Below are 18,593 nucleotides of genomic sequence, written 5' to 3' on the forward strand. Positions count from 1 at the left end.
TGCCTAGCTCTACTAGCTTCAAATCTTACTACTTCTTCATAGTATCTTTTTATTCCAATCATATCAAACTCTTTTTAATTCCCCTAAAAGAAGCATACACTTTCATGGAGTAGATTTATATTCACTGTTCCTTCTGACGAGGATAATCTTCATCTAAACCCTGTCCTGCTCCGGCTTACTTCTATTTGTTTGTCCTTCTAGATACTGCACAAATATTACCATCTCCAAACAAGATGTTCTTCTTTCCTAATGTTTCCATTGTACCCTACTGATGCATCTATTGTTGCTTTTTTTTTTTTTTTTCAACGTTTATTTGTTTTTGGGACAGAGAGAGACAGAGCATGAACGGGGGAGGGGCAGAGAGAGAGGGAGACACAGAATCGGAAACAGGCTCCAGGCTCCGAGCCATCAGCCCAGAGCCTGACGCGGGGCTCGAACTCACAGACCGCGAGATCGTGACCTGGCTGAAGTCGGACGCTTAGCCGACTGCGCCACCCAGGCGCCCCTCTTTTTTTTTTTTAAACAGAGAGAGAGCACATGCGTGCACAGGAGAAGGGGCAGAAGGAGACAGAGAATCTCAAGCAGGCTAGATCTCCCCACTGAGAGATCATTACCTGAGCCAAAATCAAGAGTTGGATGCTTAACTGAATGAGCCACCCAAGCACCCCTGCTATAGTCTTTATATCATTTTATAATAGGACATTGACTTGTCTGTTTTTCCCTCTAGCTTGTTAGAGTAAGCTCCTTAAGCTATCATGTCTTTATTTCCAGAGTTGGGCATGTTGTAACTATCCCTTAAATTAGCTATGAAGTTTTGGGGCACCCAGGTGGCTCAGTTGGTTAAGCATCTGACTCTCGATTTCAGCTTGGCTTATGATCTCACAGTTCGTGGGTTTGAGCGGGCAGTGCAGAGCCTGCTTGGGATTCTCCCTCTCTCTCTCTCTCTCTCTCTCTCTCTCTCTCTCTCTGCACCCTGCCTCCCATGCTCTCTTTCTCTCAAAATAAATAAGCTTAAAAAAAATTAGCTATGAAGTCTTCTCAAAACATTGCTAAGATCCAACTTTGGAGATTCTAACTAAGCGGCTTTTTTTTTTTTTTTTAATCCTAAGTGTACCACAGAAGACTAACAAATAGCCAGGATTGAGGCACAATGCATTTATATTGAATAAATGATGACAGAATGTCAATCAGGCAGTATTCTGTTAGAATACAGTACTGTTTCCATGAAGTAAATTGCAGCCCCAATAAGCACAACTGTTAAAAAAAAAAAGCCCATCTGAACAATTTTACTGCCTGCCAAAATTTGCTGACCAATCCAATGAATACAAATATTTTGGTAGTAAATCATATTTTGTTTTCAAAAATAAGTCAAATAAAATTATTGAAAACAGAGGTAAAATGATGATAAAATTAAAACAAAGAATTCAGTTCCCTTCAATATTTTCAGAAAACTGATGTTAAAACAGGGAGTAGAAGTACAGAGAAATGGTTTTTTACTTTTTAAAAAACTTGTCTTCTATTAGTCATAAATGAATTTCAAAGAAATGTTAAACAAGAAAACTGTCCACCATATGATCCAGCAATTCTATTCCAAAGTCTGTACTCAAGAGAACTGAAACCACATGCCCACACAAAACCTGTACACGTATCTTCATAGTAGCGTTATTCACAACCAAAAGTTGGAAACAACCCAAATGTCCATGAGTGGATGAATGGATAAACAAATTGTGGTATATCCAAACAATGGAATACCATTTAGCCAAAGTGCCTGATATATGCTACAGTATCAGTGGATCTTGAAAACATTATGCTAAGTGAAAGAAGCCAGATAAAAAGACCACACAGTGTATGATCCCATTTACATGAAATGTACAGAATAGGCAAATCCACAGAGACAGAAAATAGAACAGTGGTTACCAGGGTCTGGGGTAATAGAATAGAGAGTGACTGCTAAGAGTTACAGGATTTCTTTCTTTCTTTTTTTAATGATTATTTATTTTTGAGAGTGAGACCGAGAGATAGAGCACAAGCTGGGGAGGGGCACAGCGAGAGGGAGACACAGAATCTGAAACAGGCTCCAGGCTCTGAGCTGTCAGCCCAGAGCCCGACATGGGGCTTGAACTCACGAACTGTGAGATCATGACCTGAGCTGAAGTCAGACACTTAACCAACTGAGCTACCCCAGCACCCCAGGGTTTCTTTTTGAGGTAGCAATAAAAATGTTCTAAAATTAGATAATGGTGATGGTTGTACAACTTTGAATATGACAAAAAATTGTACACATTAAAAGGCTCAAATGCAAGGTGTGCAAATTATATCTCAGTGAACTATTATAAAAGAAAAAAAAGAAATCATCTTCTATGGGACAGAAAGCATAAGACTGACTGTACATAAATTTAAGATAATTAAGTGCCTATATGTCAATACCCTAATTATAAGCTATACAATTTAAGAAGTATATCTGCTATTATGTTAAAATTGATAAAAATAAAATCTTTCCTATATTCTGCAGTAGACACCAGCTCAAAAGAATGAACAACAAAAAAAATCAGATTATCTCCTATTTCTTTGTTCATTTCCTAACCTGAACAGTTTCATCCCTCTCCTATTATACAAAAAGTGAAACTAATCATTTCTATTTTATTAATAACACAGTACTATTGTTAAGATCAAATGGGATAATGTAGCACTATTATTAACAGGAAACTCCATTAGATTAATATTCACTAGAGAGGTGAAATGAGTGAACTATGGAAGAGTTGGAACCAGGGCTTGGGCATGATTATCCCAGTCTTCTTTCCTCTCTCTTCTGCATCTGCCTACGTGCATAAAGCATGCATTTTAAACTTTTAATATTTATTTATTTTTGAAAGAAGGAGAGAGCGTGAGCTGGGGAGGGACAGAGAGAGAGGGAAACAGGATCCGAAGCAGACTCCATGCTGACACAGAGAGCTTGACGTGGTGCTCGAACCCACAAACCATGAGATAACCTGACCCTAAGTTGGACACTTAACCAACTGAACCACCCAAGTGCCCCTCACCTGTAGGACACCTGTTGTGTGTCCTAATGCTAATATTTAAACAACAGTAATTAAAAAGTAATAAAATTTTTTTAATATTTCATTTTGTTACCAGTTTAACAATAAAAAAGACTGACCAACCTACAGACTGCTGTGTAGTGTATTTAAAGAAAACTCATGATCAAGTAAAGTTACATTCTGAACACAGAATAAGGACATTCATTACATAAGATGACAGGTTTTTAGAAAAATCAAATCACTGATCCATTAGGAATGTACAGGTCAGGAGGCTTAGAGGTGCCTGGCTGGCTCAGTTGGAAGAGCATGTGACTCTTGATCTCAGGGTTGTGAGTTCAAGCTCCACATTGGGTATATAGATTACTTATGTAATTTTTTTTTTTGTAAGAGTCTTATTAGACTCTTGCCTAAATGATTAGATCTAATTGATATTCATAGAAATCACTATTAGAAATATTTTAAAGCTAGCTATACATTTTAAGGAAAAAAATCCTATTTGCATGAAATTCTATGAAAATAACAATAAGAAATAAATAGGGAAATTATTGTCTAAACATATTTGCAAATTAAAAGAAGCATGGCAACTATTACTGCCTCTTTATTTTTTTATTTCTTCTTGCAAAAAATATTAAATTTGAGAATTGACACACAATGTTACAATAATTTCAAATGTACAACACAGTGATTAAACAACTCTATACCTTATGCTATGCTCACTATCATATGTTAGTGTTATCATATGTTAGCTCAGCTATCATATGTTACCTACCATGCAATGCTATTCTAATACTATTAACTGTATTTCTGTACCTTTTATTCTCTTTCATTCCATAACTGGAAGCCTGTATCTTCTACTCCGCTTCATCCATTCTGCCTATCCCCCAGCTCCCTGGCAGCCATCAGTTTGTTCTCTGTATTTACAAGTCTTATTCTTTTTATTTATTCACATTTCTTTTGTTTTTTAGATGCTACATATAAGTGAAATCATATGGTGTTTGTCTTTCTCTGCCTGACTTACTTCACTTAGCATAATACCCTGCAGGTACATCTATGTTGTCACAGATGGCAAGACCTCATCATTAGTATCCCTTTCCTTCAAAGAAAGTACTGCTCATTTGTATCTAATCCAGTTTCTCTAAGCAGATGGAAAGTAACAAATAGTCAATTAAAGGAATAAAAATATATATCCTACATCTCCATAATAAATGACTTCTGTAAAAGAAAATGGAAGGGACCATATAGGTATTCAAGTAAAATCCCCCAACTGAAATCTATTTTCTAAATTCATAAAGTCTAAATTACACAACATAAATCTCCTAGGTAGAGGAAGCAGTTCACTAACACAATCTCGTTCTGTAACTATTGCCCTAACCATTCAGAGCCCATGGCTAGGATGAAATAAAGTGCTCAAACTTGGTTTCAGCACTGCAATTTTAAGTGATTGTAATGACAATATAGCATAGTGGCTAACAGAGGCTGTGAATCTTGGTCTTATTATTTACTAGCTATGTGATCTTGAGGAAGTTATTTAATCTCTCTAAGTCTTAGTTTCATCAACTGTAGAGTGGAATCCATATAAGGTAACAGAGAAGAGTAAATGATACAATGCTTATAAACAAAATCCCCGGCATACAGAGTTCAAAGCATGTTAACTTTTATCATTAACTGTATATCCTTTCCACTGTGCGCTGCTGCTTCTAAGGGCTGTCATATCCACCCCCCACCTCGACTCCCAGAGAGAGAGACTTTTTGAAATATGGACATATATTATCTTTGATAGTGATAATTAACAAATGATAATAATTACAGATGAAATTTCAGAAAATCATGTTTTCTATTTCTTTTGTATTCTCTACCACCTTTAGCTGAATATATTTATATCTTAACAATACCTTAATGAAACAGAAAATGAAGAAGTGACTAAACAAACTAATGAAAGAAAGAGCAAATGATTACATAAAGTTGGCAACCATTTGCCAGTCTCTGCTAAAGTAGTAGGATGTGAATTATCTAGCATTTCTGGCTCTGGCCTCCAGAGAATGGCTATGGTCATGCTCAAAGTATTACTTCACATAAAAAAATAAATGCATACACACCACTAAAATTGGAACTGTATCCTAGTTAAGAGTCAAGTTGGAACATATCACAAATTATAGTAAATCCAGAATTGGAGCACCCCAATTAGAAAAGCTTAAGAATTCAATAAACCATCTATATACTCTTTATCTTGTCTTTATCTAAATATAATAGAATGGACATGGAATATATGATCTGTAAAAGCAGTCTATTTATAATTGCACATCACCCAGAAACAGCCTAAAGAAATACTAGTATCAAAACAAATTTGTTATAATAACAAAAAATAGAGAAATACAACTGAGCTCTCTTGAGATCAGAAAGATATTTTAGTACTTTAAAAAAGACTATGGTGTTTGCTAAGCTAAAGTACGGCTATAAGCATTTTTGAGATGAATTAAAAGAAAGGGAAAATAAGATTTACAAAGGATGAATAATTTGACAAAACAAAAATACAATTACAAAGGCTGTGTAACTCTCCTAGGGGTAGCAAGGTCATAATACCCAAAACAACCCAACAGGAAATTCAATTGAATGGAACAGTCTATTCTGCTCTTCTGAATTCAGGTGTAAATTATAATGAAGCAATGCTAAAGAAAATTACACTCAATGAAAATCTTAAGTGATACATAAGGGAAAAAATTTTCTATTTACTGCTTGTAATAATGCTCATTATAGGGAAACCAGAATATACTGTGAGGCACATACAACAATAAGATTTAATTTAAACACACACGTACACACATCATTTACTTCCTAAGCCAAGATTAGCAAAATAAGAATTATGATTCCCACTTGCGAAAACTATACTTTAATGCTTTAATTTGTAATCAGAACTCCAACTGCTGTATATTTACAAAGTTCTACTTACCTTAATGTTTCTTATGTTCTAATACCAAACAGACTTAAGATCACAGCAATTTATCACACAGTGAAGAATCCTTTGGCTTTGGAATTTAATTCAGGTAAACCATTCAAAGTACTTTTTTAATTTTTTTTTTTTTTTTAATTTTAAGTAGGCTCCACAGCCCATATGGGGCTTGAACTCACGACCCTGAGATCAAGAGTCACATGCTCTAGCACCTGAGCCAGCCAGGTGTCCCCTCAAATTACCTTTAAAAGTAGTATGGGATAATAATAGGGAACTACAAAATGCTACATATCTTCTCAATTTTACTTGATATTATCCACCTATAGTCTAGGAAACCTGACTACAACTTTTAAAATGCTTCAAATTTTGCACCATTATAAGCTACAGTCTTTAAAACATCTGAAATTTAGCTATGTCTGAAAATTAATAGAAAACAAAACAAAAAAAAACTTGATATGTATTTTCTTACTTACTACATAAAATCGGAGAGGAGGGTGTTTGCAGTGTCAAAGTGGAGCCATCTTTCCTTGTGATATTAACTCTAAAAACCAATCTTGCACGAGTGCTTTTTTTCTTGGAACCAGCAATTCCTATTCTGGCTTCAACATCAGCATTCCTCAATTTCAATATCCCTACGCAGTCCACCCTGACACAGAAAAAAATACATTAACCAATATTTTCTGTTATATAAATAGAACAATATTCTTAACCAAATAAGTTTCTTTTTTAAAAAATTTGCTAATTATTAATTTTTTGAATATGTAATACAATCATAACGTTCCAAATTCAAATAATACAGAAGGGTAAATTCTGAATATTCATAATTCTTAACCTTGACAACTTTTCATTTACAATAATGCAAAAAGTAGTAAAGTAAAATCACTATTTCAAAATCGGAACGTAAGTAATAGCTTACAAGAGATACTTTTGCCATTTTTTCTTTTTTTTTTTTTTTTTTTTTTTTTTTTTTGAGAGAGAAAGAGACAGTGCAAGCAAGGGAGGGGCAGAAAGAGAGGGAGAGAATCCCAAGCAGGCTCCACGCCCAGCACAGAGCCCCACATATGCCTGATCTCACGACCACGAGATCATGATCCCAGGCAAAATAAAGAGCCCTATACCTAACTGACTGAGCCACCCAGGCACCTTAGCCATTTTTTAATTTTAATTTTAATTTATTTATTTTTAAAGTATGCTCAACGTGGGGCTCAAACTCATGACCCTGAGATTAAGAGTCATATATTCTACTGACTGAGCCAGCCAGGCATCCCAATCGCTGTTTTTAGAAAATAAATGGGGGTGCCTGGGTGGCTGTCAGTTAAGCATCTGATTTCAGCTCGGGTCATGGTATTGGGTTCTTGAGTTCAAGCCACACATCAGGCTCTGTGCTGGTGGTATGGAGCCTGCTTGGGATTCCCTCTTCCCCCCTCTAATTCTGCCCCTTCCCCACTTGCATGCTTGCTCTCTCTCTCAAAATAAATACACTTGAAATACATAAATAGATAGATAAATGTAGCCTCTTTATTTTTGTAGCTAATTCAGATATTAAAATAGAAGGAATGAATTTTACTTAAAAACAAAAACAAAAACAAAAAACACACTAGCAAACTGTCCCCAAAAGAATGGAACACTACATAGCCATTAAAATATATGCCAAAAAATATTTACTATATGGAAAATGCTGATGGTAAGTGAAAGCAAGGTTACAAAACACTTATAATGAATAAGTACTATTTTTATAACCAGTAATTCCCTTCCTTTCTTCCACTATATATATTCTCATAATTTTCAAAAGTTAAAAAACAAGTCTACTATTTTTCAAAAATTTTCTTTTCCAATTAACCTCTTATTACTCAAAATGGCTTTCAAAAGGAAACTGAAAATTAAATAGAGAAATGTCATTAGCTATTTCAATACAAATAATTACAACATAAGTCTACCCCTTATCAATATATTTGCTGCTGTTATGGTTTCAAATTTAGGATAAAACCCCTTAACAAAAGGCTTAAGAAAAAAATGTTTTAATTTAAATTATTAACACCTCATATTTTTTAGGCAATGAAAATGCATATGGTGGGGAAAAAAAACATACTCCCAGTACATTCTTTTTTAATGTAGGAAAACAAAAATAGAAAGTGAATTTAGAACAGCAACATGCTTTTCCACATCAGGATGGGTCAAGGTACCATGAAAGGTCTCTGTCAAATAGTTTTCTAATGCAAATACTAAGAATTTAGGAGAACAAATCAAATGGTTTGTAGTTTTTATTTTTAATGTTACTTTTATTAGTCCCAACAAATTAGTCCATATTATTTCCAAAAAAGCCATTATTCCACCTGGCTTTTATTTCCTTGCCTTTCATCATAGGAATTCTATGGCAAAGGGAAAAGAGCTCATTTTGACCAATTACCATTCTGCATTAATCTACGTTTTTATTTGTAATGTTTAAAACATTTTAATAAAATACTCAAAATCTTCTTTTTTTTACATTAGAAACTAAAATTTTTTTCCTGCCCACTGCAAAAGTGTAATGTATACTGAAAAAATTTTTACTAAGTACTTACGCCAATGTCATGTTGTTGCTTGGATCAAGGCCAACTTCTATAACAGTAGTGCCTTCAATGTCCACCTCTTTACAGGGAGTTGTATTTCGCCCAGTTACCCTGCAGGCCTGATAAAATCCATGTGGTTTCACTCGACCAGAGTCATTGCCCACAAACACTTGCAACACTACTGGCTCATTATGGCCCTCCAGCTGGAGTGAGATAACATAGAACATAAAGACTAATTAGCATTTCAAATAATCTAATTGTCAAATCAAACATTTAAGACCAAGTTCTACATTTATAAATAGATAACAGTAAAGAAATAATTTAAATCTTCAAGAAAACCAAAAGTAAAATATTTTCATAAAGAGGAGAATTGGCTAAGTTTTTGCAGGAAATTCTAAGTTTTAATCCTGTAATAATCACATTTTGATTAAAATGTTATATGTTTAATGATAAACTGTCATTTACAATTAATTTGTACAACCAGATGCAAATGAATACACAGTCCTTTATGTATTTATAAATTTATGGACTGCCAAAGCATGTGGGTTACTCAAAATTTACCATCACTACTAACGGAAAATTCATTAAACTATGTTAGTGGCATCATCATCATCATCATCAAATGTGTACACATACTGAATTTTTACTCTTTTAAAACTATTTGAATAGAAAAGTATTTGAAGTACAGCTATATAAATAATAAGGAAATGTAACTCATTTGCATAGGTTAGATACATATCCACAACATCATGAGATTCTGGGCCAAAACATGGTTTGAAAAAGTGTTAGTTCAAACCAGGATCTATGGATCCTTACAGGTCTCTAACATGCTTTCATAAATTATAATTTATAATTTGTTGAAGAATGAATAAATAAAATAGCATTTGGGAACAAATCTTTCCAATGCTGATTTTTGTTCAGGTTTATAGTTAAATACTGAAGCTACTAATATAGAATGCATAAAATCACAAAATAACTTGTACAATGTACACCAAAGTACTTTAAAAGATTCATACATCTTTTGTAACCCAGTATAGCAATATCTCTGTGAAATGATATCATGAGGGAAATAAGTAGACAAAGAAGCAATCTACCTAAACCACTAGCAGTACCTAGAACAGTGTCTGGCACATAGAGGGGTGCTTATTTGTTGAATGAATGAATAGATAAACTTTTAAGGTCAATTCACTCCCTATCAGAGATAATTAATCTAATAATACTTCTGACCAGAGAGTACTTAACCAAAGCATAACTTAAAGTCAGATCAATATGGGTTAAAAATACTAACCAACCTATCAAAATGTCTGGTCAAACAAATATTTATAAAAAGCATGACTTAAACTTATCATTTACCTATTTCTTCTGAGTCTGGGGGAATGAGGATGGGGTTGGTGTGACGAGTAGCAGAGGGATAGGAGTGATGCTGTACGTGGGACTATTAACCAACCTTATTAATGACCATGGATAGATTTCCTGATCCTAAATTTCTACCATTATTCCATTAAAATTTAAAATGAAAAGCAAGCCAAGTAAATACTAACATTACATTTACACAAACTGTGTTTAACAAGAATTTACCACGTGACTAGTCAAAATTCCTACGTTTAATGTTTTACAAGGGGTAGGAACACTTGTTAAACATCCCCCACTCACTCCTTTTTGGTTTATCTTCAAAGAGAAATATTCTTTGTAACAAAGTTTCCCAGGGGCTGAAATTTAAGCCCCTTTTTTCTTTTAGTCTAAATTCTGAAAAGATGAACAATCAGTTAATATCCTATTTCTCAAACTGAAGATTTGAATTATCTATCAACTAATTCTTTTCTGAAATGAATAGTCCTGATTCCTTTAGCCATCTCAAAAACCTTATTTTCCAAGTCCATACTAATTTCTACAATATTTCACTTTAAATGAATTCACTTTAAAATTTCTTCTTAAATACTAAGTTTGGGAAGAACTGAATACAGTTGCTACCAATGTCAAATATAAGGGGAACATAATTCATAAATTCCAAATATTATTGGGAACACATTCTCACTTCCCCTTTCATCTAAACTAAAAATCAAAGTAACAATACTGGGCTTATGATTCAGTCAGACTTGCTTTAATTTCCATTATATACGGTATTTCTACCATTTCTTTTAGGCAGCTTTTGCCAGTTAAAAACAAAATAACTAGTAAGCAAAACTGGAAAAAATTCTTTTGCTAAATAAAATAAGTACCTTTACTGTAGGAAAGCCTTGCTGTGTTCTATCCTTTACTGAGCCACGGCTACCCTCAGTCAGGTACCGAGCTCGGTGCTGGGTCTCAGGCTGTACAACTATCTTCAGCTCCTTTCCCTCACTTTTAACAGGATACTGTCCGCACAACATAGGGCTCTTCTTTACTCCACTGCCTTTTTGGTTTTCCAATGTTCTGAGAAGTCAAAGCACAACACAGAAAGAGTATCAAGAAGAAGTTTTTTGGTTTTTGGTTTTGTTTTTTTTTTTTTTTTTACAAAAGTCATCTAAGGTAAAGGAAGGAACAGAAAAGGCAGTGTCATTAAAAACAACTGATAATCCTAACAAACAAAATAAAACACAGCCTAAGGGAAGACACATTCCATAAGCAAAGTATCTTTTTAAACTTTTAAATAAAATTTAACTATACAATGCAAAAATAAAAGAAAGTAAATTGGACAGGGAAGACAACACCTATGTGTGGTAGGAGGAATGGAGGAAGAATGAATGTTAATGAACAGAAAAATAACAGGTAAGAGAATAGCGAATGTCACTATAACCTTTCACAATGCACTTCAGTCAAAACGAATTTAAAAAATTACACATATATGTGAGTGCAATATAAAACTATAAGATTAACTACCATTATTTTCTAATCAGACTTGCAATGCAAAAGAAAAGGGGGGTAGCCCAAAGAAATGAAGGCCTTAAAAAACAATCTAAAGTACATGTAGCATACATTTTTGGGGGATATCTTTTTCAGTACAATTTTTCTGAAAAAATTATAATAAAAAATCAGTGATCCAATTTTTATTGGGAAATCAGATTTATTCTAACCAATCTTTTCTAGAAGTACAATTTTTCACGGTGTTTTTAGTTATGATTAAATAATTAAAGCCCTTAGCATATAAAATCTTTATAATCTGGCCTTTACAGATAGACAATCTATTTTTTAAAATTGTATTTCTAATATTTATTTGTTTATCATTCATTTGCTATGTGGAATGTATGTTCAAAGAAAAATATTTCAACCGGTGGTTAGGACTTTAGGTCAACACCTTTCATTTGAAGCACTGCAAATATGTGATAAAATAAATATAAAACAATACTATTAGTTTTAAAACAGATTTAAAATTACCCATGTACATTTTAAAATAGAGTCAGGGCCTATACTGCTTTCTGTATGCCTCACATTGAAAATACAGGAGCTAAGAGATGACTATGGACAAAATCTCCAAAAGCAAACAGATCCCAGGAGGAATGTTATGATTTCAAACAAAGAAGAACAACAGTGGCTAAGAAACCTTAAACCTGCCCCTAATGTTTAACCCTCCAGCTCTAAGTTGTTGCCTCTATTATCAATAACAAAAAGAAGAAATGCTGTACTCTCAATGAAACCAGGCACTGGGATGAACCTCATAGTGAGGAAAGGGACAGAAGGATGGAGAAGAGAAGAAATACGAAGTAAGACTGACTAGGTAAGTGGGAGAGTTCTGAGGGCTAGTACTGTGCTCCATCGTTTTCACATTCCCTGAACCTTGCACAATTCCTGAAGCTGCAGGTGCTGAAAAAATAGTTGTTGTTGCAAATAGGAAAAAGAAAGGGACAAAGAAAAGAAAGCAGAATAAAAAGAGTTCCTATAATATCAAGATGAAGACGACTGGATCCTCGGATTCCTGGCCAAGGAATGCCATTCATGTAAGTTTCACATATTTAAGTCAAAGATTACCCATGTAAGTCATTTAAAAGGCCCTGAAAGAATACATTCTATGAATCAAAGTACTGAGTTGAAACTGGAACAATGGGCAACAAATCCTATTTTTCTGTTCATCGTTCTAGGTAGAAATTCAAACATGTGCTCTCAATACAATGTGCAGTCCCTTACATATGAAACTCTACAATTGTATCATTTTATATTTATTTTTAAATTCAAAGCAAAAATATTCACTTACAGAAACTATGTAAAAACACCCTCTAAATATTCAATGAAAAGGACCAAAAGAAAATACAGTAAAATACTAATAGGAGTTGTATCGAGTGACTAAATTATAAGTTATTTATTTTCTTCTATTTTTCTGCATGTTTGTAATTAATATCTATTAATTTTATAATAGAAAAGGGAAAACTTCAGCTCGAATTATAAGGAAAATTTAGCATACCAATGAATTTGGCAAGATACAGTTTTTATATTCACTTAAGCTAGCCAAGCTAGTATTGATGAGGATAAATAGATAAAAACAAGTTTTATTATTTTAGTAAAACAAAATATTTCATTTGGGATGAAGACTAATGAGTGAGTTGACACAGTATACACATTATGGCTTAAAGAATAGTCCATGTAAAAAAAAAAAATAAAAAAAAAAAAAGGGGCGCCTGGGTGGCGCAGTCGGTTAAGCGTCCGACTTCAGCCAGGTCACGATCTCGCGGTCCGTGAGTTCGAGCCCCGCGTCGGGCTCTGGGCTGATGGCTCAGAGCCTGGAGCCTGTTTCCGATTCTGTGTCTCCCTCTCTCTCTGCCCCTCCCCCGTTCATGCTCTGCCTCTCTCTGTCCCAAAAATAAATAAACGTTGAAAAAAAAAAAATAAAAAAGAATAGTCCATGTAACTAAACAATTTCTGAAATGATACTTTTAAAAGCCCTTAAAACTACTTTTATTCTCTAAGGCTTAAATGTACAGATGGAATACATATATATTTAGATCTTCAGACATGTACAACAATGAAAATGTCAACTAATTCTTAGAAAAGAAGTCAGTGAAATTAGTAATTTTCAAGGCACAATGGCTTACAGTTAATTGTATGGGATTTTACTTCTAAATGGCATCCAAAAAGCTAAGTCCTTTGTCTTATTATATTCTATTCAGAAGTCTTAAAATGGCATTCTAATTCCTATGTGCTATGTATACTTCTAGTTGTCTGTCACACAAAAAAATAATTTATACTACAAAATGCCTAAAAGGAGTTTCACATTACATTATACCTTAATTTTCAGGACTATCTAGAAAAAACATAAGCCTACTGATGCTCAGAACATTTAGTTGAAGAATTTAAGAACGTGGCTAAGTAATGTTTAAATACTGAGTAATTCTTTTTTAAGTGATTTTGTTTTTTAATAAACTCTTTTATATAATACCTTAATTATACAAAAATGCTATTTCCATCTTGAAGATCAATAAACTGCTGTTTATAACATATTTCAGAGTACATTTCCTACAATTCAGTATTATATAAATTGTAAATTTATGGCACATTATGATATCTAAGGCTATATATACCTTATCCCTCAAAAGATTTCTGAATTTCTTTCGTGTTTCTAATGCCTTTCTTATTGAAGAGAAAGCTTGAGATCCTCTTAATAACTGCTTTCAAAAGCCTATGTTTCAATATATTTACATATTGCTTTATCCTTTCCTTGATATAGTTCTTATCTATTCAAAATTTAAACTTCTTCCACCACTTCTATTTGCCAGTGTCAAATATTTTTCCATTACCTAAGAAGCTGGACATTTCTTCTGCTGCTTGATGAGTTTCTGTTCCATGAATTATTTCATGAGAGATTTTGTCTCGACAAATGTTATTATACTTTCCCTGGGTAACCTCAAATCATTTCTAAGATATATCTATCATACAAAAGCAGAAGCAGAAAAGATGTAGGTCAAGATCTCTCTTAACAGGAACTGCAAATGATATGTGTTGACTAACCCTATGTCAAAATTCTATTTGTTCTTCATTTGGACCTTTAATGTTTATTTCAGTATAACAATGAAAATCTCTCTTTTGGAACTTAAAAAAACAAAAAAACCAAAAAACCTTTTGCATTGAAACCCAAATAAACGCATGCTCGTATTTAATGACGGATATACAGGAGCCTTTTAAATCTGGCTACTACATTTCAGAGCATTATTCTATAGCTACTAGTTCTACAAGTATGTTTTGAAATTAGCTCTGCTAATGGTAACATTTTAGGAAAAGGTTAGTCTTGTTTTCTTTTAGATAATTTTTTAATCTGGACTTCCTAAAAAGAAAAAACATTTAAATGTTTATTTTTATTTAACTACATCACTCCAAAGGGGTTTTAAGTGAGAGTAGAGAAGAAAATAATATAAAATAATTATGCTTAAATGGTAGATATTGCTTAAAAATGTACTGAGAGAGCATTTAAGAACAAGTTAAATATACATTAAGAATACTCTTTATAATAGTCAACCAGATTACTAACTTAAAAGATAAGAATGATGTCATCAAGTAGTAAACCAACCAAAAGCTTCTGCATCACTCTTTGTAACAACCTGAAATTGTAGGAGATTCTGGGTCAACTAAAGGACCATAATCTGCCTCCCCAAAAAGTAATCTCTTAAAATCCACTGAATTAAATTTGGTCAAAATTATATTGAATGCAATAGGAAAATGTAACTAAAAGTCTAGCAATTAAATATAATAAAAGTACTAAAAGAATTTTAAAAAGTTAAAAATAAGTCATAGTATTCTTACTATAGCAATAAATATTCTATAATATAGCCATGGAAATATATTTATTTACAAATATATTTATAGTGGGTGCTGTAGACTGGCAGAGATGAATGAGAACTCAAATATGTACCATGATCCTGTTCTATCATGCTTTCAATACATAAACCCCAGAATCACAGGGGAAAAAAATTAGTGATCTATTTATTTTTTTTAAAGGTCAGGAGAATGTATTAAAGAAAAAGCTTAAAATAAATACAAGAATCAATGCAGCTTTTTCTTGTTTTCATCAAATAAAAGAGAAAGTCAAACCCTTACAGACATGGAAATGGGTTGAACCATATGGGGAGACAACATGAAAGAACACAAACTAGCCCTTTTTGAATGTTTTGGAGTTGTTTAACTACAGTCATTACATTGCTAGTTATTTGAGTAAAAATATTTTTAAATTCTTTTAAAATATGAATCCATTTGAAATTTAAAAATTATGTCAAAACAGATTATTTTCGGGGCGCCTGGGTGGCGCAGTCGGTTAAGCGTCCGACTTCAGCCAGGTCACGATCTCGCGGTCCGTGAGTTCGAGCCCCGCATCAGGCTCTGGGCTGATGGCTCGGAGCCTGGAGCCTGTTTCCGATTCTGTGTCTCCCTCTCTCTCTGCCCCTCCCCCGTTCATGCTCTGTCTCTCTCTGTCCCAAAAATAAATAAACGTTGAAAAAAAAAAAAAAACAAAAAACAAACAGATTATTTTCTACTACTTAATCATACTCATAATAAGATACCTATTGCTAAAATCTATTAATATGTTTTTCTCTAGCAAAACTTGGTAATTTTAAGTTCGAATTTTCATGTATTTCAATGATAAAATCAGTATTTGCTTTTATATTCAAACTTAAGCTGAGCAATTACAAAAAGTGGGGAATGATTTATTTTTCTTGCTTGTTTTGCACAATGGTGATAAAACTTTAAAAAATGTGAATACCAACCCATTTCCTGCTTTTGAGTTGCCTTTGTTGTCCGTGGTAAGCTGAGAAAGCACATAGTGAGGTGCTTTGGCACTGTCGGCATCAAATATATCCATATTAGATTCTTCACAATCTCGTCGTTTGACCCCCGGCCTCTGCTTTGGATTTCGTTTTCGTGATTTACGAGGTACCTCAGTGTTATCATTGTAGGAACTGGTGCTCATGTTACTGAAGTTGGAGGGGGAATCCTCCATCCACATACTGCAGCTCTGCTCTGATTCCAATCCACACCCCTCATCCTGGCAGGACATCCGACTGTTATCCAGCAAGTCCTCAGGTGGTGGTGAGATGTACAAGACTGTGTGCCTCTTCGGTGTTGATGGATGCTGCTGAACTGTGTTACTGGTTAACTGCTTTTCACTTACCCCTCTGTTACTTACCCCCAAGGCTGAGGAGCAGCTCTCCACTTGCATAGCCTTGCTGTCGGTGACTGAGGTAGAATAAATGGTAGGGCTGGAAGAGGTGGTAAAGGAGCTGCAAGCACCGCCCATGGAGGAAGAGGAGGGAGCTGAAGAAGCATCTGCGGTGTACAATTTAAGAGTAAATACACTATACATGTTTTCACCTATGCTGGCTAGCAGTCCCATTGAAAATGTGATTTGTGAACTGATTGTTTTTCCCCAAAATGAATAGTTGGAATTTGGTTAAGTTTTAGAATATAAATGCTTCAAGCAATACAAAGCCTAAAAAACGCAATTTTAAAAAATGCCCAAATAGCAATATTTTACTTGTGTTAGAATTGATAGATTTTAAAAAATCTAATTTAATGTTTAAAGCTGTAAAGCAAGAATAAAGCTTTTATTGCCTCAGCTGGATATTCTGTTGAATTTTAATCATTTAAAATAATAAAGAAAACCCCAATATGAAATATAAGCTTGTGGTCCACATTCAATGCCAATTAAATAATTTATTATAGAATTTGAAAAGTGGGACTGTGCTTAGCCACAAAATATTAAAATAAGTTTCTAACCTATGAAGCAGAGAACTACAGGTCATTTTTAATGCAGACACTCCCTGCTTCAGAGGCAAATCCTGGAATAAAAATATGAGAAAATAAATGAGAAAAGAGCTGCTGATTATTCCAGATATCAATTATAAAATGAGAAATAAATAGAAAAAATATATAATCAACTGAATTGGAGGCAAAATGGAACTGGTACCATCACTATGATTATTGTAAAATCTAGAATTAAAGTGAAAAAAGTTTGATTTGGAATATGCTGGGCTGTGGAAAATAAGGAAGTTAACCACTGAGGGTATCCAGAAGTTAGAAATGGCAGTTCAAAACCATGATCTCTAAAATAAATAAATCCATCCTTTATGGCAGAATGAAAAGCAGAGTAAGGACTGATTACTGGATGGATATTTCTTACAACATCCTTAATTACACACTCAGCAATTGGTTACCACTATCCAATACCCCTCTCTTTAAAGGGCCTGCTTGATTTTAGCCATTTAGGGAATTTCTTAATATGAGTAACAGTAACTTTTATTGACCGAAGTCTAACAAAAAAGAGGTTTAAACAAAAAAAATTCTAGTCCTGGGGAAGGTTTTTTGTAAAAGCCATTTATTTATTACGTCTAGCAAAAAAGATTTAAATAGACCTTTTCAAAATGGGTGGCAACTGGCAGAACAGCTTGTTGAAAAATAATACTACTTTAACCCTTAACAGCACAGCCTCAGAGGCATACTAATAATGTTAAGGTTGGACGTTTTTAGTTCTAAAATTTTAGAAATACCGTTTGATCTTGTATAAGATATAGAAAGGTTGATAATCATACACACACAAAACTAAAAATACATAATAACACTTAATTTAATTTAATACGGAGAACTAAAATATATGTTTAAAGCTAAAATTAGTTTTTATCTATAGCCAAGTATGCCACTGTGCTAAAGTGGTAGGATAAAACTTAAAACTGTGATGGGCAGTTATTGGAATTGCAACATTCTTATTAATTACAATGTACAGAGTGAAATGTTAAGAATGCCAATGTTCAGATAATCAAAAGCCAAGTGCCAAAGATCATTCTTAAAAACATGTACCAGAACACTTAAATTATTTGAAATCGCTAAATTCACCCATAATTTTTCACTGCTGTCAAAGCTGAAGAGCACAGTAATTAATATTAGCCATTAATGATGTAATCTACATAATGCCACATGGTAATATTTTTCCCAACTACCATAAGTCAAAGAACCTAGAGCAATAAGATGATACCAGTTCCATTTTCCAGTTTGTATCCTTGTCAAATGCAGTAGCTGAAATTGGAAAATTCAGTCACTTTAAACTGCATTCCAATTTAAAGAAAATTTATCAATTTTGTATCATGCATTAATGCAATGTTTTCTTAG

General features: G+C 33.6%; 1 protein-coding gene across 8 annotated transcripts in view; it reads right to left on the minus strand.

Annotated features, from left to right (window-relative positions):
- Window positions 1-18,593, minus strand: part of NFAT5 (nuclear factor of activated T cells 5) — a 125,634-nt gene that overhangs the window by 48,114 nt on the left and 58,927 nt on the right. For 6 of the 8 annotated variants that reach the window (XR_003965407.1, XM_030299834.1, XM_030299837.1 and 3 more), the window contains 4 exons: window positions 16,199-16,757; window positions 10,754-10,946; window positions 8,547-8,737; window positions 6,459-6,631 (listed from right to left, as the gene is read on the minus strand). Coding sequence is in view for 7 of the 8 variants with exons in the window: in XM_030299834.1 (XP_030155694.1) it covers window positions 6,459-6,631; window positions 8,547-8,737; window positions 10,754-10,946; window positions 16,199-16,757 (1,116 nt within the window). In the remaining variant the exon portion in view is untranslated. Of the gene's footprint in view, window positions 1-6,458; window positions 6,632-8,546; window positions 8,738-10,753; window positions 10,947-16,198; window positions 16,758-17,207; window positions 17,270-18,593 lie in introns of those variants that run through there. The other 2 variants (XM_030299838.1, XM_030299839.1) reach the window with 2 other exon arrangements.

Source organism: Lynx canadensis, chromosome E2 (genome assembly GCF_007474595.2).
Source record: "Lynx canadensis isolate LIC74 chromosome E2, mLynCan4.pri.v2, whole genome shotgun sequence".
Classification (NCBI taxonomy): domain Eukaryota; kingdom Metazoa; phylum Chordata; class Mammalia; order Carnivora; family Felidae; genus Lynx; species Lynx canadensis.